This window comes from Rhea pennata, chromosome 1 (genome assembly GCF_028389875.1).
Source record: "Rhea pennata isolate bPtePen1 chromosome 1, bPtePen1.pri, whole genome shotgun sequence".
NCBI classification, from domain to species: Eukaryota; Metazoa; Chordata; class Aves; order Rheiformes; family Rheidae; genus Rhea; species Rhea pennata.
The window spans coordinates 120264126-120288698 of NC_084663.1; the positions used below are offsets into that span (position 1 = coordinate 120264126).

General features: G+C 39.9%; 1 protein-coding gene across 3 annotated transcripts in view; it reads right to left on the reverse strand.

Moving 5' to 3' along the window:
• Positions 1-5481: 5481 nt before the first annotated feature.
• Positions 5482-24573, reverse strand: part of DSCAM (DS cell adhesion molecule) — a 384026-nt gene continuing 364934 nt past the window's right edge. For 2 of the 3 annotated variants that reach the window (XM_062573710.1, XM_062573718.1), the window contains one exon: positions 5482-5843. In XM_062573710.1, coding sequence (XP_062429694.1) covers positions 5503-5843 — 341 coding nt within the window. In that variant the 3' untranslated portion in view covers positions 5482-5502. Of the gene's footprint in view, positions 5844-9830; positions 9839-24573 lie in introns of all 3 variants that reach the window. The other variant, XM_062573727.1, reaches the window with a different exon arrangement.

Consider the following 24573-nt stretch of genomic DNA (forward strand, 5'->3'; position numbering starts at 1 on the left):
TAGCTTCCTCAATTTTTCTTAAAGATGTTTTCTTTTTTGGTACTCTGATAAATTGGTTTTGGCATTACTCTTCCATGGGCGTGGGAAATGATTGATTTCTTTTGGATTCAGTCCCAGAGATTTTAAAATCGTAAATATATATAAAATTACATTCTAATTATAATTATATATGTAATTTTCCAATTTAAAAAAATCATTAGCTATAAATTTTGTTTGCTTTTAAACTACCAGTGTCAGAATAAATACTGGAACCAGCTTTCCTCCTGAGAAGCACGAAAAGCATGTGCTAGAAGGAAAGATGCTCATTTTAAGTTCAAATAATTGCTCTTAAAGGTCAGGAGGCTGGTGGCCCTGTCCGTGGACCTGCCCCTCTTGCTGCAGCTATATGTGGTCAGCTCTGTGCTCACAGTCATTCCTGATGCTTGTCCCCTTGCCTGCCTTCAAGCCTACATACTGCCAAGCACCTTTAGCAGTTGCCTAGGAGGGAGAAATCATATGTCTTGGATTACTGAGTAATTAAAATATAGACAGGACTAGGTTTGCACAGCATCAGAAGCCAGCATACAAATACTCTGGTTATAAAGTCTTGCTGGAAAATTTACAGGTCTTTGTAGATCCTGAGAATATTTACAGATCCCTTTTTTGTTTTAATTTTAGATCCTTCATGGCCAGAAAATCTGAAAGAAAGGAATATAAGATTTATTTTAAAAAGAAGAGGAATAGTTTAGAAAATATATTAAAAAAAAATCACAGAAGTGCACTGTACACCACTCTGGCAGTGCACTGGGCATCTGCACTTCCTACAGAGCATTTTCGCTCTGGGAAGGTGGTGAGGCATCCCTTGGGAGGCTCTGGCAAACCCAGAGAAAATTAATGGTGGAATGCATTTTCCTTTCCCTGCTGAAATGTCTCACAGTCAGCTGCAATAGTCCATTAAGCCACTGCTGTGACCTGAAGTAATTCAGAAAACACTAAAACTATGACTGGGCTGTCCAAACTGTATGTTTGATTATTTTTCTTTCTTCTTTTTTTCCTCTCCTTTTAAAAGAGAGCTCCCTTCCATCACTTCCCTCATAAATATCTCTTGGCTCTGCTTTTTTAAGCCTAAATATCCACGTTAGCATTTTTTAGCAGCATGAGCTGCCATAGTTTTGTTCCAGCCAATTGAGCAACTCTGATTTACACCAGGAAGAAGCTGCTCTGTTTGTGCCTACAAGGAAGCCACATCTGGTGCTCAGGCTCTGTCCCCCTTTAGCCCTCTGCTACTCCCAGGAAAAAATGCCAATATCTGCACAGGTGCCATGGCTCTAGTTTGAAGGAAGACATGCCCTGTGGCTTTTCAGAGTGGTCAGCATTAGGTTCAGCAGCAGGTGCTGCTGGGGAAAATGAGGTGCTGGGGAAGGTTGCCTTTCCAGCTGCCCCCTTATTCCACCTGTTAGCTCTGTCTTCATTGTTAAAAAAAAAAAGGAAAAAAAAAGAAAAACCCTACAAAAACACAGGGTTGTCCAGGCAAAGGGTGTTCGGAGTCCACATCTGAAGACATTTATCAAAAAAATCCCTTAAAATGGTAGCACTCAGGCACATGCATATTTCCATCCACTCACCTGAGATGACTAAAATTCCTCCAGTTTCTGGAGAAATGGGAAACCTCTTTACATGAAACTCCTCTGGACTCTCTGATCATCCCATGGAGCAGTCCAAAGACTTTGTTTGTTTTCTGACTATGTTATTCAGTCTAATAATATCTCACCTTGCTTAAAATTCCTAATGTCTCATAGCTTCAGTAACATTACTATGGATCTTATCTAGTAAAAAAAAAAAAAAAAAAAACAGTTAAAAAGCAAACTTTTACGTGTCTGAGACTTTCTTTGGTTCTGAAAGGGAAAAGTAACCTTCAACCTAAAGAGAAGCAGAAGGGAAAAAAAGTACTAAGTTTAATGTAATTGTGTTAATTAGGCAGTTTAAGAAAAAGATATTAATGGAATAAGAAGGGATAAGAGGGTTCTTAGTAAAGGCAGGAGTGAGGGTGTTGCTAATTCATTTGAGACAAAAAGGCAGCATTAATTATTATCTGTGAATCACTAAAAGGTTACCTGAGGTTGGGGCATGGGGTAAAGTATTTTGTACAAAAGAATTAGTCTCTCTGAGGAGATATGGTTTTTAGTAGACAGGAGAGAAGGAAGAATGTTAGCTCCTAAATTCGTATTTTGCAAGTCTCCTATCACCCTCAGGACTAAGATGGAATCACTGTTTTGTGAATGATGTGCTTGCATTGGTAACTAGATGTTCCTGTGCTTTAGGGCCTGTCTTCTGACATCTCATGCTGGTGCCTCCCGGTTGCTTCATTCACATGACTGGCTTCCAAGAGGGCATGTGGTGCAACGCGGGCAGCATACCACCCGCTGGACGCAGACGTACAGTACCCATGGATTTTCATGGCTCTGTCACAGGGAAGTGTTTGCCATGGCATTCGCAGGGATGCAGCAGCAAGTTTTCTGTTGTTGTCTTGGCCCCATGAGCCTACCCTGCCTGGAAGGACTGGGCTGCTCCCAGCTGTATTAGTCTGATAAGAGAGATTACTTCCCCTCCAAAGCTTGACTAGGCGGGGGGAGGAGAGGCATTTCTTTAAAGGCTCTGCTACGCGTTTAACTACAGCTCCATTTCTGTTTTTAAAATTAAAAGCCAATAAAGCCCTGAAGCCAAGGGGACTGTGTGCATGCTTACAGTTAAACGTGCTGAAGAGCTTGCTGGGTCCAGGGCAGGGAGCCAGCACCCCGCAGGCTGAGCCTCTGCTTGCTAAGCAACAGCCTGATACACTCTGATTTCAAGCAGCAGGGCACTTGCCATGAATTTCTTTGAATGTGGGGCCCCCAAAGGCATCTTCACTTTATAAGGAGGATGAATATTACCAGGCATATTGTATACAAATGAGGAGGAAGTCTCATTGAGTCAAGTGAAGTTGGCACTTTCTGGATCATCAGCCAAATGTAAATCTAGGGGAGATATATGGAATATTTCCACTATCAGCAGTCACCAGGAGTTTAAAATGTAAATATTTCCCCAACCCTCTATGTTTGTTCTCATCTGTCACTGAACATAGGTTGAGGTGGGGAGCTCTGCCCTTGCCCACATGCTACCCTGCCATGGCACTGGGGATCCCTGTGCATGAGGGCAGCAAAGAGCCTATGGAACAAATGGACGAAATGTCTCAATTTTGCCCAAAAGCTTTTCACCTCTTTTCAGAGGATGAGAAGGAAGCTGGAATAGAAGATGAAAGTGACTGCAAACTCAAAGTCCTGAATACCACATGGAAAAAAAAATGCAAATATAGTACTAATGCCCCATCCAGCTCAAGCTGAATACATTGGAAAGATTCTTGGGAGAGTCTAAAAGATTTAGATTGCCCAGAAATAAAATCTCCAATAGAAGTTATAGAAGTTTCTATGAAGTTTTTCAATGAGAAATAGTAAAAGGAAGATTTTTCTCATATGTTTAAATTAGGTTCTTATTAACAAAATAGGTCTCTATGGAAAAAATCCAAAACAAATAAATCATTTCATCTTTCTTCAACATACAGATATTTTCATTTAGTTTAGAAAAGCTTAAGGGATAATTCTTAAATATGAATATATTTTTAATTTTTTTTAAGGAGGCAAAAGGTGTTTTTTTAAAATCTGCTTTAGCAATTACCAATATGGATTGGTCAAATAAGTAGTTGACATGGGGAAATGGTTCCTTATATGACTGAGATCTCAACGCTTCAGTCTAGATCTCTAACAAGTACGTACCTCAAGGATGTCTTTGTTCGGCTTTGTCTTCCAGAATTTTAGTACTTAGGTATGACAGGGCTAAGGATTCAAGTGCAAGGTCACTTATTTCAAGACACTTAAGTACTTTGTTAAGTTAGTGCCCTTATAACTACTTAATTGCATAAATAACAGTAAAGAAACATTTACACATAACTGTGCATTTCTCTGTTTTAAAAGCACTTGAATTGAGTATGGTGCAGACATGTTTGAATTAGCAGTGCCCACACTGTCACCAGGTAGGGAAGTTGCATGAGTCTCACAGTGTGCTCAGGCTCGTAACATCCCGTTGCTCTCACACCCCAGTTAATATTTCCAGCCAGGGCCAAACAGTGTCCTCATATTATCACTAATTTGGGGTGCCCTGCACCATCCAGCAGAAAGCGGTGGCCAGAATAAAAACATGATGAAGCACTTTCAGCAAGGCAGTGCAAATGTGTTAAATCCACAAACTGGGGTATCCAATCACTCAGATTCTGTATAAAGCAATACTCTCTCATGTAGCCAAAAGTTGCAAAGAAGTAGTATGAGCTGACAACTCTCCCCCCAAAACTCTTCTTCATCTAAAGAAAGAAAGCCATGTTGACCTTAGAACTGGGATAACTTTTTCCTGCCTTTTTCCTGTTATGGGAGAAGATGGATTTTTTTTTCAATCCTTATGTAAGCAACTAATTTCTGTGAGTGCTGCTCCCAAATGGACTAACGATCCATTCCTAAGAAGTAAGCAAGGTAACGTCAACACAACTTTTGTTATACAAAGACTGATCCAGAAAATACTGAAGTTGAACGAAAGCCTCCTGCTTTCAGATAAAGTGAACACAGAGAGTCTCAAATGTTCGATTCTGAACACATCTGTCTTTGCACCATCCTGGCTCTCTGCCCTGGGGCAGTGAGAGAAGCTGTGAATAGGTGAATCCCAATTAATTTCAAAGGCATAACCCCCCTCTTCTCCGACCAAGATGCAGGAGTACATTATTCAGAGTAAGGTACTAACACAGCTATTCTACTCTGAGAAAATCAAGCACAGCAGAAGGCCATGGAAGCAGACATCACAAATAAAGGCAGAACACCATAGAAGCAGACACCACAAATAAAGGCAGAAGACCCTTTTATTTCGCATAGACAAAATGCAAAGAGTGTCTCATTAAATTAATATTAAAAAAAAAAAAACAAACAAACTGATCCCCTCACTCCACTGACAGCACTCATCCTAATTAACAACAGAAAAAAAGAACAATCAAGGACCCATTTTCTAATCAAAAAAAAAGTGCAAACATGACAAAAGACTTTTTGTTCTCCCAAATCAATGTTCCAGTTGAATTGACAAATAGGTGATTTTTTTGTGATTTTTTTCCCCTTTTTAATCTTGTCTGATGGAACTTCCAGTTAAAATGTTTTAGTTAAGTCTCCATGCACTTCGTAGAAAATCAGTAAAAACACAAATGCTTGTGAAGATCAGAAAACTGGACTCTTTTACCCAAAAATTCAGAGGTCCAGTCAGATGAAGCTCACACTCAGACAGAAAAAAAGCAAGAGAGTCTTTGCACTGTCTGTCGTTCATATTTTTTTTTTGTCAAATATTTTGGCAATCTTCTTCTTTAATTATAAATATTGGAATTCAATAAAAAAAAGGTAGCTTTCATTGGATTTTTTCATTGTAAGTATTTACAGCCACTGTCCAGCCATGCTCTTTTTGTTATACCAGGGTGTAAGATTTTGCGTAGGGATTGTTGCCTTTCAAGTGGCCCCGGGAGTCCAGCAGGGATTCTTGGGAGCTGCTCATTTTTGCTGCCTGTCCTAGCTCAGCTCCTTCTCGCTGAGGTAATGTTGCCACAGCACCAGGTTGCCACGACTGTACTTCCCTTGTGGAGGATGTCTCCATCGGTATTGGCTCCAGGACCGTGGGGCGCTTCAAGGTTCGGCTTTTCTGAGGCTCCAGGCAGGTCTGCCCCAAACCCAGGTCTCTGCTCGTACCCTGCACACCACGGTTTAGTAAAAAGTCCATTCTAAGATAGGGTGGCAAATGCATGAGATCACCTGTGGAGGCAAAAGCAAAAAACAAGTCCTTACTTAAAATCATGGGCTGCGTTAAACTTGCCTACCAGCTGGGGGATTCAAGTGGGTGGATTCAGCCACCAAATATGGGTCCAAAGCAGAATATCTGTAATCCAATGTGGCATTTATCACAGATATCATAGAATCAGAGAATAGAATCAGAGAATCAGTAAGGTTGGAAGGGACCTTCGGAGATCATCTAGTCCAACCTCCCTGCTCAGCAGGATCACCTGGAGCACGTTAGACAGAGTTGCATCCAGACGGGCCTTGAAGATCTCCAGAGAAGGAGACTCCACAACCTCTCTGGGCAACCTGTTCCAGGGCTCTGTCACTCTCACGGGGAAGAAATTCCCCCTCACGTTCCTGTGCTTCAGTTTCTGCCCATTGCCTTTTGTCCTGTCACACGAAACAACTGAAAAGAGTTTGTCCCTGTCCCCTTGACACCCTCCCTTCAGGTGCTTACACACATTGATAAGATCCCCCCCCAGTCTTCTCTTCCCCAGGCTGAAGAGGCCCAGCTCTTGCAGCCGTTCCTCAGAGGGCAGGTGCTCCACACCTCTGATCATCCTTGTAGCCCTACGCTGGACTCTCCCCAGTAGCTCCATGTTTCTCTTGGACTGAGGAGCCCAGAACTGGACACAGGACTCAAGATGAGGCCTCCCCAGGGCTGAGGACAGGGGCAGGATCACCTCCCTCCACCTGCTGGCAACACTCTTCCTAGTCCACCCCAGAAGACCATTGGCCTTCTTGGCCACAAGGGCACATTGCTGGTTCATGGTCAACTTGTCGTCCACCAGCACTCCCAGGTCCTTCTCTGCAGAGCTGCTCTCCAGACGGTCAGCACCCAGCTTGTACTGGTGCCTAGGGTTATTTCTCCCTAGGCGCAGGACTCGGCACTTGCCCTTGAGAGGAACCTCAGGAGGTTCCTCTCTGCCCAGCTCTCCAGCCTGGCCAGGTCTCTCTGAATGGCAGCACAGCCCTTGGGTGTATCAGCCACTCCTCCTAGCTTGGTATCATCAGCCAACTTGCTGAGGAGGCACTCTGTCCCCTCATCCAGGTCGTTGATGAAGAAGTTGAAGAGGATGGGACCCAGTACTGAGCCCTGGGGGACTCCACTAGCCATAGGCCTCCAACTAGACTCCACGACACTGATGACGACCCTCTGAGCTCTGCCTCTCAGCCAGTTCTCAATCCACTTCACTGTCCACTCATCTAACCCACACTTCCTGAGCTTATCCAGGACGATGTTATGGGAGATGGTGTCAAAAGCCTTACTGAAGTCAAGGTACACAACGTCCACTGCTCTGCCCTCATCTACCCAGCCAGGCATTCCATCAGAGAAGGCTATCAGAGTGGTTAAGCAGGAAAATATGTTGCTTGTCAGCTGTTTACTACACTGTGATCTTACAGAATGAAGGGTAATGGGTCAAGGAGCTTCTACCGGGCACATTCCTAAGAACTGAGTTAGGATTAATATTACTGATCATAAGAGAATGACAGTAACAAGGCCAATTTATTTACATGCACTCACAGCATGAAGAAGATGAACTGAAAAGTCTAGAGAGTTTTTTTCAAAAGGTTAAAACTAAAGGTCTTCATTTTCATTTGCCCAAACCTGAAACACGTGGAGGCTTGGCACATTTCCATTTCTTATTTTCCATTTTAAAGGAAAACCTTCATAATTACTATTAATGACCCCCAATCTAGAGAAGAATGACTGAATTACTAAAAAATGGATGGACAGGTATTAAGGCTACAGATTTAGAGACATTTCTAAATAAAACAGTAAAGCATTCTTGTCCTAATATAGCAACATTTACCTGCCATCCATCAAAGTTGTATTTAAACCACCTAATGGTTTTCTACCACTAACTGTCTACGGCTAGCAATGTGCTGCTGTTTCCATTCCTAAGCAGGAAGTTGAAGCAAAGAGAGATAGGGAACATTTTATGGCAACAAAATGCACTGTGGATGGCATCCCAACACTTGTACCAACCTTTCTCCTTTCTCCAAGGGCTGGGAAGCCCTTGACAACAGGCATAGACTGACGGGCACATTAAAAAACAGACCATGCATGCAAGAAATAATTAGCCTTACAGGACCCCTAATTTGTTATTTCCCCTGATTCCTGGGCATTTCTGATAGCAGTCTGCTCAGTCCAGAGGATTTACCATTGCAAAGCTCTTACAGTCTTTTCCCCAGCACTACATAACTCCTCCCAGCTACGGAGTTCAAACTGGTGCCTTGAACCTGCTGTAGGAAATATGTTAAGAGTGAGCGTTACCGTCCCTGTATTTCTACATATATTAGACCTGCTACAGAAATCAGATTAACTTCCTTATTCTAGGCTTCTCTGTTAGGTATTCAAACGATGCTTCAGGAAAATTAGGGGCAATCTGGAACATAATTGTATTTCCTTCCAAAAATATTTGATGGTGTATCCTCACATGTATATAAAAAAATACTGCTACAGATGCACTCAAGAATAATTTTCATTTCTTTACCAAACTATGCAAATCTATGGCTTCATTCTTGTGGCTTGTATCAAAATCATACAGATGGGATGCATCCCAAGTGTTTAAAATCAGAACCTCTTTTGATACTACTACTCTGGTGTCTACACCAGCTATTTACAGCAGTAGAAATTAACGCTGATCTATGCCAGTAGTATAAGCAGTAGACCAGGAAAACACTTCTGGATACAAGGTCATGCTAAAATAATGTACTACAAAGACTTCGTTTTTCCTAACCAAGCTAAAAACTGCACAATACATTAAAATAAAACAGGTCCTTTGCTTTCTCATGTAAGTCAAGGCACTGCAATTCTTACCTAAAAGACTTAACAGCTTGTGCTCTATCCATGATTTGAGGTCACAGTCAGAGAATTGCCAAGCAGTTACATTTGGGCAAAATCACTGCTTATTGCTGCAGAACTCCCCCAGGCCCTGTCTGACACCATATGTTTTATTCTAGTTCCATCTCCAACACAGATGCATGGTCCACTCTATTTAAACCCCACACATGAGATGTGCGTATCGCAAGATTAGGCTGACATATATACCACGGCAACATTTATGTAAGGTTGGAAAGAGAGGGGGAGGTTTGTGCATATAGTCTTGCTGATTACCACTTGAAAAATGAGTTAGGATAGCATCAGCTGGTCTTATGCATTTACCCCATCTTCCTATGGTACCTTTCATGACAAAAACATTATGCATACGAGACTTTCTTCAGCTGAGACAGCAATGTACCTACCACTTGTGTAAAGTCCATAGCAATGTGGGCACACAACTGGCAGGCACAGGTAGGTGCAGATTCATTCCACTTAACTGTAGGCATCTGAGCTGCGCATGGGTATGTCTATGCTGTCCAAAAGCTCAGCCACACAGTGTGCACCTGCATCCTGATCCCCTGACAACCCCCACCCTCAGTTATTTTGCTTCTTGATTCCCTTTTGGAGTGAGTGCTTCCAAAACGCAGCTGTGGGGATAGTTTGCTCCAAAGACCATTCCCTACAAGCTGCACAGTGGAGACAGTAAAAGGAGGGAAACAGCCCTCAGTAGCAAGGATGGGAAGCATTTCGCATTGTTTCGTGGAGATCTCTGTGACCTAAGTCTTTGGTAGCACAGATATTAAGATATTAAATCAGGAGCCTTGTTGGTACCCATGACCCCAGACTCAGTGAAGAAGGAAAAGCACAGGAGCACGGGGCTCTCCTGCATAGCCCTCTTGGTCTGCTAATGAAGGTGATTTGCTTGGTGCCTCTGGCTGGTGTATATAGCTGTGTGGGCCCAAGTGAAGGCGAACAGCCAAGAATGCTTCTGAAATGTAGTAGGCAGAAAACTTTTATGACTAGCTATACACCAAAGTATAGCCTCTTGTCCAAGGAGCCAAGAAATGTTTTAGGGCTGCCAGGGGTTCAGAGAGGGGGTTTCTCCTGTGCTCCAGTAGTTGCCTACTTGGCAGCACAGGAGCCCCTCAGCCCTGGCAGAAGAGTACTACTTTTTGGCACTGAGTCTCCATCCCTGTCTCCTGCACCACAGGCATTTTCCTAAAGGGCTCTGTCATCCTAACCCCAGTTGTGAGAGGCCGTGCTTCTGCCACCCAGTTCCAGACGGCATAACATGCATTGCTTTTCTATGATAAGTCAGGTTGTACTCATTCCCTCTTATTATTTCATTTCATGTTTTGCAGTCTACTTTCAGCAGAGGAACCGATGCAGAGCGGACTCCAGAGCATGGCTCATTGGCAGTCTCCAGCAGTCATGCTGGATAGCCATTTCAGCATCTTGATGCATTGCTGTGTCTCAAGAGCAACAGGTATGCATGGACTATAAAAGAGAGAAGTGATGAACCTCAAAGAGGTAAGATTTGCTTGCAAGCTACTGCCTAAACATTTCTTACATGTAGTTAAGAGCTTCAGACTATGGGGGAAAAAGATCTTTTTTTCTCCCTAAATCCACATAAGAAAGTATAGTCAATAATCTATATAAACAATAGGCGGTTATTTTATTGCAACTCTCTAAATGACTAGGGGCAGAGTTTTAACAGGGTTGTACTAACGAGAAACTAGACAGTGTAACTTTATCTTCAAAGATAGATACACAGTGCACAAATCTCTGACATTGCCTTACACAGAGCACTAATTATTTTCTGTGACGTACACATTTTCATACCATAAATAGTTCCAATACTGTTGCTTATCTCCAAGGGGCACCTTTCCCTGGAACTGCTTATAAAATAACCAGACGATTAAAATCACTGGAAATGAATAAATGTGAGAATGTAACTTTTTCTTCTTTGATAGGACTGAAACAGTATCATAGGATAAGAAAACTATTTGACTAATAAGAACTAATATCTTTCTGACTAAAAAAACATAGTTTTTGAAATATAACCACAGGGGTTCACTTTTGGCATTCCTGCATCAATTCTGAAGGTATTTAAAGAAGACTAAAAGGCTCTCACCACAGCTATGGAGTTACATGGAAAGATTTCAGTTCACATCCTTCTCAATACAGCAGTAGAGACATTTTTTGGTTTCTTACTATTCTGCTAAAGGATAATTCAGCTGAATGATAAATTTTTCAGGCAAAGCATTATGAAGTTTCAGGATGGTTCATTGCCTTTGATGCTCTAATTACCTCTTTTCAGCGGGGTGTGTGCCTATTTGTAATGAAAGCAAACCTTTCAAGTGCATGAGCACTGCAAATGAGCATGTTTAATAATTCATGCACTTAGGCTTAATTAGTACAAAAGCCATTCAAAAACTAAAGTTTTCTTATGTATTTTTTTAAAAGGAGAAATTTGCTACATTTAGAAACACTGAGTTTGTACACAAATAGTAATCATTCACTCAAATCTGAATGCAGCAATTTAAGCCAGAGCTACCCCATTTTTTTTTTTTTTTTTTTTTTGACTGGCCAACCCTCTAATTAAATATTTAACATTTAAAAAGCACATTTTTAAAAAAGTGTTCTCTTCAACAAATATTTGTAAACAAATGCTAAAAGTCACTTACTATTACATTTATCATAAACAACACATTCTACCAGAAAGAGTGCATTTTCTAAGTTTATGCAGCGCTGGACAAAAATGCTGTGCCTTTTTTTCTGTACAGCTAAGCTGATGTAAAAAAGATTTGCGGAAACAATGTATATTTTTATCCCTCTTCTGGAGGACAGCCCCTGATGTGGGAAGATTTGAGAAGAGTCTGGTAGACTACATTGAGGAAAAAAACACCAGTGCTCATCTTTAGTAGGATTTTATTCAAGATATTTATCTTGTTTGCAGAACTAAACCAAACTGCAGTAGATTTTCACTGAGGATTTACCTCATATCTCTTTCAAATGCCAGAAAGTTTGCATGGGTTTCTGTTTCCATCTGCTCTGGAAAAGCTAAGGATTTGTGCTATATTCAATACAGGGATAATCATAGACTGCAAAAAAAAGATACTCTTACCAGTTGTCATGTGATAGCTATACGCATTTTCTCCTGACTCATAACTTCCAGCAAAACCAAAGCAAATTTTCTCCCCTATACTCCAACACAGATACCCTCAGTAATGATGACTGCCTGATGATTTTCAAGTTTTGATGGTCAGGTGAAGAAAATTCCATTTGATTTGAAAAATTATTTTAGAAAAGTTTATAAGGTAGGACTTGTGAATACGACAGAATATTTTACCAAAGGTAAGAAGATGGGGCAAAGAAGGCATTCACACTACTAACTTGCACAGGGGAGCAGGCAAAAAAAGATCTCAAATCATCTCATTGATTGCTATGAGTAATGAGGGGCATGCAGGAATGTCCATGCTGCAACATCTGAGATCATGCCACAGCTGAATCCCTGTATCTGCAGCAGCACAGGCAAAGTGCCATGCTGATGCAGACATCTTGATTTGGGATCCGAACACATAACTCTACACAACACTGTGCAGCATTGTGTGCATGTACAAACATTGGGCTGGGCATCGCTGGCCATGGCCTGTGTTGGGAAGCGGAAACACTCTGTACCTCACAGGACATTGTGTTCTCATCTGAGAGTAAGGAAAGAAGGAGAGAGAGCTGTCGATAGCCAGCTTTAAGTTCAAGTTTATGCTAACTAAAAGAAAAGTTCAGTGGGGCTTTCCAGTTCACCAGCACAGTAAATAACTCGGTGGAGCAGCTGTCGATAGGCGTAGGCTGGTTTCTCATGAAGCCTATAGGAGAAGCTGATTTTACAAACTGGGAGAGGGCAGAGTGTTTGCAAAGCCATGGTGAGAGGTCAGATGGGACAAACAGCACAAGCGATGTCCAGAGACTTTTGTTGCTTTACAAACTAACACCCTGCTGAAAGGCAGCAGGCGAGACTTTCTTAGCCAACCGTAGCTTGAACTGAAGCCAGCCTGATGGCAGCAAAACATGCTTACAATTGCTGCTTTCAGTGCTTGAAACCAGCTCTTGCTCCCTCACTGTCCATCTTCTGTCACTGTATCCCATGCTGAACCCACAAAATCGACTCCAGCACATCGCAAGCATTTCCATAGCAACAGGCTGAGAGTCTCAGAGCACACTGCCAAATCAAGTATAAGCGCTCTAAAAGAGCGATAAAGCCTTTATTAATTCACCAATTGTTTGGCTAGCTTGTTCCTGTGCCCTGCTCAGCCAAGCAGGACAGTAGAAAGGGTCAGTCCAGCACCTCCTTGCTTGGCCAACAGAGGTCTCAGCCTGGTGCTACCTCAGGGAGGATCTAAGAGCTCAGCTTGAGCTCTGCCCTGATACCTGAGCTCTGCCTTCTCGGCCTGGATAAGCAACTGGTTGCAAGAGGGAAGCAAGCTTCTCCCTTCGAGGAGCCACACTCCTTCCCAGCCTCTGTGGGTGAGGTGTATGGGGCAGGAGCCAGCTGCTGCTGGCACTGCAGGTCATGGTGCCTTCCCTTACTCAGCACTGAGGTGAAGGTTCAGTTCAAAACTTGGGGGATAATGAAATGTAAAGATCCAAAAGAACAGGCAGACTTTTACTAAGACTTTTACTACTTTTTACAGGATCCATCCAGTGCGGAACCACCTTCCCTGTGCCCTCTATTTAATAATCATTATTTTCTCAGAAATGTTGTTGCAAAATACAATAACCACATCATAACAAAGTTCTGAAGGATGTTTTAAACAACAGGGGCCCATTTTCTGGAGCCAGCATTGATCAGTAGCTGAAATGGAGATGAAATTTCCTGTGCAAATTGCTGACTGCTGAACTGACTGGGACCTTCTGCTTCCTCTCAGTTAACAGGAGCCCACATCAGCAAGTTCAGGAGATCATGGACTTCTGAGCCCACTGCTAAGCTTCAATAGGAAAACCAGATTTAATAAATTCTGCAGCCCTCACAGATGCCATAAGAGTCAAAAGGTCCAAGCCCTCCTTTAAATTATAACCTTAGTGGATAGCTAAACAGCAGAAGGGAAGAGTAATGAGGAAGGAAGCAGCTCTCCGGTTAGCAAAGAAGCTATGGTGAAAGCAGGCACACAGTCTTTGCTTCTTCATAGTACCATCAGCTTCTGCTCAGCTGCCCAAGAAAAATGATCAAAGCGCTCAACTTTTGGGTCATATTTTTAAGCTAACTACATGCATAATGTTGAACAAGGTCAACAAGGTGTCTGGATGCATTCTAGTTGTTAACTTGCAGCCAGCCAGAGGCCTGTCAGGTTCTCTTTTCCGTACGGGTAATCACCACAGCCTTGTGCTTCTTGGCTTTATGACTCACTCCATTACATATTTTGTGCTTCTCACAGTGTTTAGGCAGATGGAATAAAATCACATCGTTACGCTGCACAAGTGCGTGATCTTGCAGATAAGAAACAGCTGGCACCCTTTAGCAAAATATGCAAAGCTTCCCATTTCTAGACTGAGAAATCAGAATTCCCTACCACCCCTTCCAGACTATATTTTATAACTGGAAAGTTTTTCTTTCTATACAAAAATTACACCCTCACAGATGATAGGAAGACCTGTAATATTTAGTTGCATGTGGCAATCTGCTAAAACTGTCATTTTCATAAAAGCATTAAAAAATACCGATTAAGTTTTACACAACAAAATAAAAATAATACCTGTTGTTCACTGCAATCATTGAAGTTGCCTGTTAGGAAACACCAAGGTGTCAGTAAAGCTGTGGTTTAGGAGCCAGATTTTCTACTAGCATAAATCAGAGTGGCTACATTAATTTCAGAAAGACTATAAATTGATTTATACTTACTAGAGATTAGATTTAAGTGACTGAAAATGAGAATGGATTTTTTTTTAAAGACGATTCATTGTGTTATTTAGATATAAGCCTTCTAATTCCAAGAAAAAGTTCTTAATCAATGTGTCTTCAAGTAAAAAGCATGACTACTCCAACTTAACTGAGATCATACATCTAATACATCACGGTAACACACTTAAAAATGGTGCATCTGTCTGACCGAATGCCAGGAGATCTGATTATTATACTAATCTTGAAACTTCTAATAAAACAGGAAATAGGGAAGCACATTTTTGCTTCTTATTTCTATAAGCAGAATTTTGGCTTTATGTATAGGGCCTCACTTTTAAGCGACTCTTAATATGCTTTGCAACTTTCAGAAGTCTTGAACTAACTTTAACATTTAAGGCAAAGTTGATATACTTTTACAGGCCTCCTCACTGCTGAACCAGCAGTATAAGTAAGAAAGAACTCCAGGAGTCAGATAGATTTAGACCCTACAGCGGTGCCATGTGGATGCTGAATTTGACAGCACTAGTGCAGCTACAGATTTGAGGTCATTCTGTTTCAAATTAATGCAACGTCTAAGTAATAAAAACTTGTAAAATGAACCTCTCCATGTAAATCAATAGGTGCTCCAAAACAGAAACTTAGAAAAAATATCAATAAATAATGAAAGGTGATAGAAAAGCAAAATTTGGGAGTTCTCTGTTGCCATTTTCAGCTTGTCATGCAAGCTGCTTTATACATTTCTAAGATCACTCTAAGACAGTGCTCTCCTGTCCACTTACTGAGATAGAAAAGATGTGCCATCACTCAGGTGCCTATAGTTAGAAACACTAGACCTTGAAGAACAATTTGCTGATCACGGGTGCAGTGAATGGAAAGCGTTTAATTATGCACCACTTCAGCCGAGGGTTAAATCAATTGTGACATTATGGAAACTGGCATCCTTTACAGGTTTCTTCCTGGGATATCCTTGGAGCCCAGACTCAGCACAGAAGCTGGAGAGGTGAATAGCTGGAACCTGACTCACAGCTCCCTGAAGTTAAGAGCCACTCTGCTGACTTCAACAAGCTTCGCACCATGCCCATGAAATTTGCAGCTAAAACTGACCCTGCCTAGATGAACAGTTGGGGATAAGGTTCTAGCACCTGATAACGATGGGGGGGGGGGGGGGGTCAGACCACAAATTGCGAGGAAAACAATATTGGTGCTGGCCTGCAACTCTGCTGAAGAGATACTCAGAGATGAATTATTGTAACTCAGTCTCCTCATGTCCAGCAATGTGAGTATCCTGAGCGATGCTGACAAGATGCAACATTGCATTTTTATTAGTTAATCTACTGCGGCCAGAAGTCCAGATCTTATATTTAAATTGAGGATGCTGGCACAGAAAATTGAACAAAACTGAAATACATCCATATGCCTATACTTTAAGGATCAGCATACAAAGAAACTTTCAAATGGATGGCAAAGACCAGCACTACAGTCAGACTGAAGAGGGTACCGTTACAACAAATAATTGCGTCTCTAGTGGTATCACTTACTGTGTATCACTTTCAAAAAATACTTATTACTTCCAAAAATAGAACTTGTGTATTCCTTCTTGCAGGTAAGTGTTGCCTTACGCTTTCAGATGCCACAGCTTCTTAGGGCTCCTATAGATCTAAAATCATGATAAGCTCCTGCGGCATAGGGAAAACAAGCCGAACCTATCGTGTGAAGTCAGTAAAAGCAATAACGTGTAATAGACCACCAAGACCTTAAAGTGACTAGATTAGTTACTGTTTCTATGGAAACAACTGGTTTTGGTTACTTTAGGTGACTTGGAAGGGCATATAAAAATCACACCCTATGTCACAACATTATCAGGATGAAATGCTTAAGGCATTTTAGTTAAAATGAGACGGCCCAACCTAATTTTTGCAAAAGTAAGGTTTAAAATGCGGACTCTTAACAGAACTACTCTAAAACCCTATTATTTCAATTGAAATGAACACTGCATCTTTGGTTTGATTTGGAGCATTTCCTGGCAGTTTTAGAAGTCTAGACATTGTGATTCTGATCGTAAAAATGGGAAAGTAACGGAAAATTTAATCATAAATGTAATCCTTGCTTTATGCATAAAATTCTCCACTAAGTAGAGTTGAACCCAATGACTCCAAACCTATAGAAACTATTTGATTGTTGCAGCTGAGGAACAAACGAACAAAAATCCAAGAGCAAATAATCAGCTTTAGAAAACTAAATGAAATTCAAATAAAAAACCCCCTCACTTTTAATAACCTATAATTTGCTGGTAACACAAAGATAGGGAATGGGCATTCTTGAAAAGAATTTTCCCTTAATACACAACTTGTAACATAGAAGAAAGAAAAAGTATTATGAACTAGCACTAGTTTGGAATAATGTACTTTTCCAAAGTCACCATTAACTTCTAATCAAAATAACAAGCAAACAAAAAGATTAGGGAGCAACAAGAAAAAATAATTGTGCTCTTAGACACTGCTGCTAGAATCCTTGAAGAAGATACCAGTTATTTCTTCCCTCTGATAAAAAAATCAAATAAACCTTCCTTACTCCAAATCACTACTTCATCCATGAGAGCTGAAAACATAATTTAAGTTACTTTTATCATCACTGAATTAAGTTTAGCTTTCAGATATCTTGTATGACACTTAAGACGGAATTTTCCCATTGCAATTGCATGGAAACTTTGCATTTGTAACTAAATAGCTGCCCTATTTAAACTGAGGATGCATACCGGTATATTTTTCTTTTTTGATCTCGTATGAGTTTAGCTTCTGATCTGATCCTGCTGAGGTTCAATTTTACTGTAGCAGCAAGGTTATAAAAACTTGCAAAATGAACCTTCCTCTGTAAATCCACCAGAATAATAATGCAAGTCAGTGACTTCAAGTATATGTAGTCATGTTAAATTACATGCAGAGTTAAATGATTTCATATCTGCAGAACATTTAGCTTTTCACAGCTGAAGGAAGAAAAAGCTCCTGGTATTCTATAGAAAGAAAAGCTGAAAGAGGATGAAGAAAATTTATTCTCATCACTGATGTGCCATTTCTGTGATAAGAAGCAAACAGCACTGTCTGTCTCTACTTCAAATATTACCAATTTTCCAGCAGTGCAATATATACTTAAAACAAGGTGTATTCTAGGCACAGGAAAATCTATCAAGATAAAATTTGAGATGCTGATCTAGAAGACTAATTTCAGAATCAGATGATTTGTGACCATATCACATATATATTAAGAGTATATGCTAAAATTAAAAAAGTAGGCAAGAAGTTATTTCTTCTATTTACAATTGCTCTGCCTATTTTTCTGTTTGCTTGCCTGCCTACTTTGATTTGTTCCTTAAGTTGTTTTCTGAGTGCTGGACCTTGGTCTCCAGCTGTGGAGCCAGGCTGATGAGTTCAATGGTCTACACACACACAACATACAGTATGTGTATATACATACATGTATATATATTCTGTTGTGTTTGAAAGGATACAGTACAGGCAGAGACTTGAAAAAGAAAACAACCCATATGTTATCCTTTTCATATTTTGCTGCTGGTTTCTTGAACAAAAAAAAGTCAAACGTAGGCCTCAGGTATCTTCAAGAAATTCAGCTTGGGTCTGGAAACTGCGAATCTGTACAATTCTATTTTCAGTCGATGCAGAATAATATAATAGGCCAGGGAAAAGGAGGTAGACAATAAATTGAAGGCCCTAAGCCAAGAGCCCCAACCATTAGTGAATCCCCAGTGGCTGAATTCATATAGGATTCAGTTACTGCCACAGCTTATGGAGTGCTGTCAGCAACGTTTCAGTAGAAAGCAAGTCTCTAAATAGATTCCATCACTATGCTGCACTTGTCCTCATCAGGTAGAAGAGAAAGACAACTCCTTCACGCTGAACTTAGGTATCAGTAGAAAAAGGTCCCATTTTTTTTTCCTCAGGTTACAGAGCTGACGTAGGAAATATACTGTGCTTACTATGTAATTCAGATTTCCCTTATTGTGCCAAGCAGCTTATTTTTAGCTGTAGTACCTGAATACTGGAAAAGACTTGTGCCTTGATCATTTTGTTGTTAAACATAACAAACATAATATTTATGTACTGCAAGTGAGGATTCACCTCTCTTTAAGGGACCCTTGTAAACAATCATTTAATAAAGTATTTGTACTCTGTAGCTTAAGCCTTGTCTGTAATATTAGGCTTTGTCACTCAAATCTTCTGGATTAGTCAAATCAGCAACAAATTTGAAAACTGTGACCACAGTGCTAATTAAGGCACCTTAACACTGAAAGGACTTAGTATTTTCATTGTTGTAAATGTGCAGGGGGCTGTGGGGATCATACCGACTCCATCAGCAAAACCAAAGATGTTTGTGTCTTTTCTAGTAAATGTGCAATAGGCTTAGGGTAAGACTTAGGCTGTTGACTTAGATGCGCAAGTGAAAAAAACCCAAACCAAAAATGCGCCTCATACAATGGTATTCATGCATGTGCCTCATGCAGTCGTTGGGCCTCTCTGGGTAACAGCTGGTTTGTGCTGCTCAATACTTTCCCCTCCAGGGAGCACAAGAGGTGGTGAAGTCCTGCTGCTTTATGCAGCAAGGGAGATCCAGGAAAGCACTTGGCTTCCCTGAAGAGAAGTGGGTTTTCCTGGTCATCTTCAGGGCTGAGATCAGTCTGAAGAAAATCTCTTTTTCAGACTCTATCTGGATGCAACAACCTATTTACCTCCACCCACGTGCAGGTTCCCTTCCAAACTGATGCCTTGGACATGCGCAGAGAGGCAGTTCCGAGCTATAAAATGTTGGAGTCCTTCATACGGATTTTGAAATCTTCTAGTCTGATATACCCAGTGAAAGATAACACATCTCTGAAAGCATATTTGAGATGCTGTTGGCCCTTCAGGGTTTATAAAGTAGTGTGATGCCCAAAGAAAGGAAGAGGAATCGTCAAAATGAGCTTGTGATTATTTTGCCACATCAAACAGATGAGTTTCTGTCTGTTCCACCAAATCAAGCTAATCCTTAAGGATACTATAGCAAAAATGTAAAGTTTAGTCAGCATTGAGTAAAACCAGTACATCAGTAAAAACAAACAATCTGCGAGGGACTGGGTTTTGCTGTAGGCCAGTGAGAGGTAAGTGAGAGACCTGACTGGAGTCTGTAGATATTTCCAACTCAAGCACCAGTGCTATATTATTTCTTCCAAGAATGAATTCCATTGCTTGATGATGCAGGTAAATTGTTTGTATACTATAGAGATATAGGGAAGCACAGCATTATTAAAATATTGCCCAGTTAATAAACTTTTCTCATGGCCAATGACTTAGAAGGAAAGAGAGTTAAAAAAAGGGCATTTTAGCTGAGGCTATTACCAAGATTTAAAATTATAATAACAGAAATCTATTTTTAATAAAGTCTGCTACTATAATGTTTATTGCAATTAAAAATAATTGTTATGATAATTTGTGGCTAATATTTTTGAAACAAAAGAGAAACCTTATCAGAAAACTTTTTCAACTTCTACAATTACCTACTGTTACCTCACATTACAAATTCTTTGATGGCACAGTGGGAGGTAGGAACAGGGTATACTTCTTTCTAATTTCTGTCCCACCCAGTTTCTGAATGCAAGATTTGAGTGACAACTTTGGAGGACAAAGGACTGACTCATTTATCATCCTACCAGGTAAACCTTGGGTAACAATTGTCAAAACTTCTGAATATTAATATGACAATGTGCCTCAAGCTTGATCTGAAAGGACCTGTTGAGATGATTACCCAGCACACCAATCCTTTGGGGACTTTATCTTGCTAAACAAACTCTCAGTCAGGGACATCTGTGGTTATGGGAACAATAATAATAATAATAATTGTCCCAAACTTTTTGAAACTTTGATGTTGCGAAAGATATTAAATGCAATGTTAACAATACATTGCTATGATTTTTATACCACGAAGAACATTACCACTGCACAAACTTTCTTTTCTAAAGGGTCTGATTCATCCCTGTTGTTTAAAATACTACTGCACTATCTCTGCTTCTCTAGTTTTCTCTCCAGCACGTCTCCTAGGACATGTGACAATTCTAATGGCTTACTGAGCTGGGTCACCCATCTCTAGTAGGTCAGCTGCAAGACCTGCTGAGATCGGATTTGCCAGCTCAGTGAAGTCCACAGAAATCTGCGGGCTGTTCTTTGCCTGCAGATCTGCACGAAGTCATATTTTCCAGTGCAAGGAGGGGCAGGGAGGTTCTACCAGCCTCTACCTTCATTCTTTCCTGTAGGTGGATCTCTTTCCATACCTTCATATTTGGGAAATTATGGAAAAGATGTTGTTAGGCAGCAATTTTATTTTGATTTGTCATTCAAAATGCGTGATTCACAGTTGTTATAAGAGTAAAAATAATAATGATTCTGTTGATGCAGAAGCAAAAACCTACAAATAATCTGACCTGTCTACGGTCTTGTAAAGATCCGAAAACAATACTGCTTAAGATATACTTTAAAAACACTGAATGTGAGAATTCATAAAAATCTTACTTTTCCCTCTTCCATTTTTGGTAGCTTTGACTTTTCAAAAGTTGAAGACCAATGCACCTCCTGAAACTCCTTAAATATTTTGTGTTGTAGATGCTCTAATACTACTTTCTCTATACACTTGAAAGTGTATTTTCATTGTTTTCACGGCAAAACGCTTTCTTTTTTTTGCATCTGTGTTTGAGGTGACTTCATGAAATTGATTCTTGTGTAGTCTACATTTCAGGAAAAAGACAGAAGCAGAAATCCAGAAAAAGAAGCAGTTCTAAAGGCCACCTGAATAAATATATGCAGTACAAGCTGACTGGGTGGGAAAAGGACTATTAAAGATTTAGAGTGGGCTAGAATATAAAGCGGTCATTTATTATGCATTAGTAATTACAGAATGAGGGTTGTACATAATGTGTGGAAGTTCTGAAAAGACAATCCTAATTTGTAGTTACATTAGAAATGATCAGTTTCTAAGCTTGCCTAGACATCTGATGAACCATCCAAACTTAATTTCAGCTGATGAGGTGGCTGAAGATGCAAATGTTTTCATTCTATTTCTGGAGACCTTATTCTATTTTTTTGGGAGATTTTCTGGTGTTTCATTCCATTTCTGGAGATGGAAGTTGGGAACATTACCTCAAGTTGATTTCACTTCTTAGAATACAAGTCATTCAATTTGGATAATACCTTTTCTTCCTCCAGCTTTTTTTATTTTTTTTTTTTCCTCAGGTTCCCTACTCCTAATCAGTAACTTTCTCAGGATGGAGTAACCTGAGGTCTCAAATGCTACCTGTTGAATAAAGCAGATAATTTGATTGGCAGGCTTGACCCTACAGTTGCAAAACAGTCCTGTGAGATGCAAGGAAAAGTAAGGAAACAATCAAGTAATACAACTCAGGAAGACATCAGAAGCTCACAGGAAGGTCTTCTGAAAGCAAGCTTCAGTTGGTCTAACATTCTGCTTGCTTATAGCAAATCATTATAGCAGCAATAAACTGTGGTCTTACCTTTGAGTAGTTTAGTTTCAGCATATTCCATTCTTCTAAATAAGTCTTTGTTATAATCTATTTGAGACTGTTTTATGATTGTTGGGGATAATTTTTGAAAAATAAATACTATTTCTTCCAGACCCCTACACCTACACCTACACCTTTATTGCAACTGTACAAGCTGCAGAAGATAGCATTACAGGCAGTTGGATTTAAAAGTGAGGTCAGAAATTAGATAGGAGAAGGCATAGGTTATTGAAGGTGACATTATACAAGAAAGTGATCAAGTAGGAGAAGAGACAGGCACTGTGAAAACAGACAGGTAAAGGTGTCTTTAAAGAAAGACTGAATTGGAGAAGAATAAAGACAGGCTCAAGAGACACAGCCAGTCTATCGTAGATCATAGAATCATAGAATCAGCAAGGCTGGAAGGGACCTCTGGAGATCATCTAGTCTGTTCTCATCTACTTAATTTAAATGGTTTAGCTTTATCATTTTTTCTCTGTATTCCCAGATGCACAGATAACTTTGAATTATTATTTTTGAATCATTAATAACTTATATTAATTTCAGAAGTTGTGGGTGAAACAAGAAATATGCCCCCCAAGTCTTTTCTAACTGATTTGAACACTAATAATACTGGTCTGTTTCTACCCATATGTTTTGTTTAAAGCTCCCCATAAAGTATCCTTTAAGAACATATCACTCAAAATTTATGGGCCAACATTCAAGTTGTTGCAGTGGAACATTAAATTCTCTTTCAAGGTATTGAAACTACTTATTAAGTTCATGACATATTTCATCTCCTTACTGTAAAGCCAATCAGAAAAAACAGGTACAAATTCAAGCCATTTGAGTTAAAGACAGCTACAAATCTGCAGTTTGCTAAAGGGACTGTGATGATGTCCTAACCCCAGAAGCTTTCAAGTTAAAAGCAGGGATTGAATTAAGTCTTGTGTGCTTTCTAGGAGATCATCATTATATGGAATATATTAGAATATTTCAAACACCACATAAGAATAAATAATGTATTGGAGAGCATGAAAGAAAGACAGTAACCTGTTTGTTTAAGAAATACTAAAAAATATTTGTTGACTTTGGAAGGAGATGATTGCAATTTTGACTTACCTGTGAATATGGATACTTCCTTTTAGCAGAACAAGTATAAATATTCACCTTACTTTAATTTTAGAGATAGAGATGAAAATTATTTCTATCTGTATCTTTTCTGCAACTGCTGAGTTTGTCATTCTATTCTGACTATACAGGAAGTAGTCATATCTCTCATGGAATTATTTCCTCCTATCTGTACGATGCAGTAATTTCCGGCCTTGTCTATTATGACCTTCTAACTTCTGCGTGGCCTTGATCTTTCTATGTTCTTTAGCCTTTTCTTGCAAAATTCTTTATGCTTTTTTTCAGTGTTGGGTCCTGCTTTTGAATGATCTTTTCTGACACCACTGGCTATCTTCATTCTGTCCTCAGAGCAACCATTTTTCCACTGATGCTGCATAGTAAACAAAAGATCATACTCCACTCACAACTCTTTTTTACATAAATAAGTACTGCTTACTATTTTCTGTTTATATAAGTAGCCCCACCCACTGTGGCAAATGTATACACTAGACATAAAAAATTATCATAACAAACTATATCATGTTTACAGCAAGCAAATACAGTTGTGTCTTTTTCCTATTTGAATACTTCTCCACTGTATTATAGTATGTGTTTTCTAATACAGAATGATAAATCTTCTGAGAAGACTTTAGAACATATTTGTACTCACAAATAATCTATTTGTGCTATTTTGCATTAGAGTATCCTTAGAAATAGCATTCTTTGGGAGCCAGAAATTTGACTGACCCGAAAGGTGCATGTCCCTCAAACACCTTTTACACCAGTAAGAAGCTGGTGTGGATTTAGACACACTTGAAGGTAGGCTCCATGTCCTTTGAGCTATTGCATTGTCTTAATTTTCTCTGTTTTTATCCCCACCCTGCCCTGATAATCCTATCTGGATGTTCAGAGATGTCAAAGAGAGAGCATAATAGCTCAACAACATCACCAAAGGGATACTACATCCTCTACAAGGTACAAAGCAGAAAGGAGAGTACGTTTTCTACAACTCATCTTTATGAAGCATTTGGCTAGCAAGTCTTTGCTTTCAGGCAGAAAGTATTGCTGTAAGACAGATTTTGTTAGTGCATGGTTTGAACTGGAATCAGGCATATGTGCCCACATATGGTCTTACTTAGCCTGAAAGGGTCTATTGCCTGATAGCTGCAATTGTAGAGGAACAGATTTGATGGCCTAAATGGTCCCTTTCTCTTCTTAAATTTCAAGTTCTTTCTCTGTTTGGGAGAATAGACTTACTCAAATAGAGTAAGCCAGGATGAAAGACAGTTACTACTGTTAGTAGTTACAGGATATACTGAGCACCTCCTTTCATCCT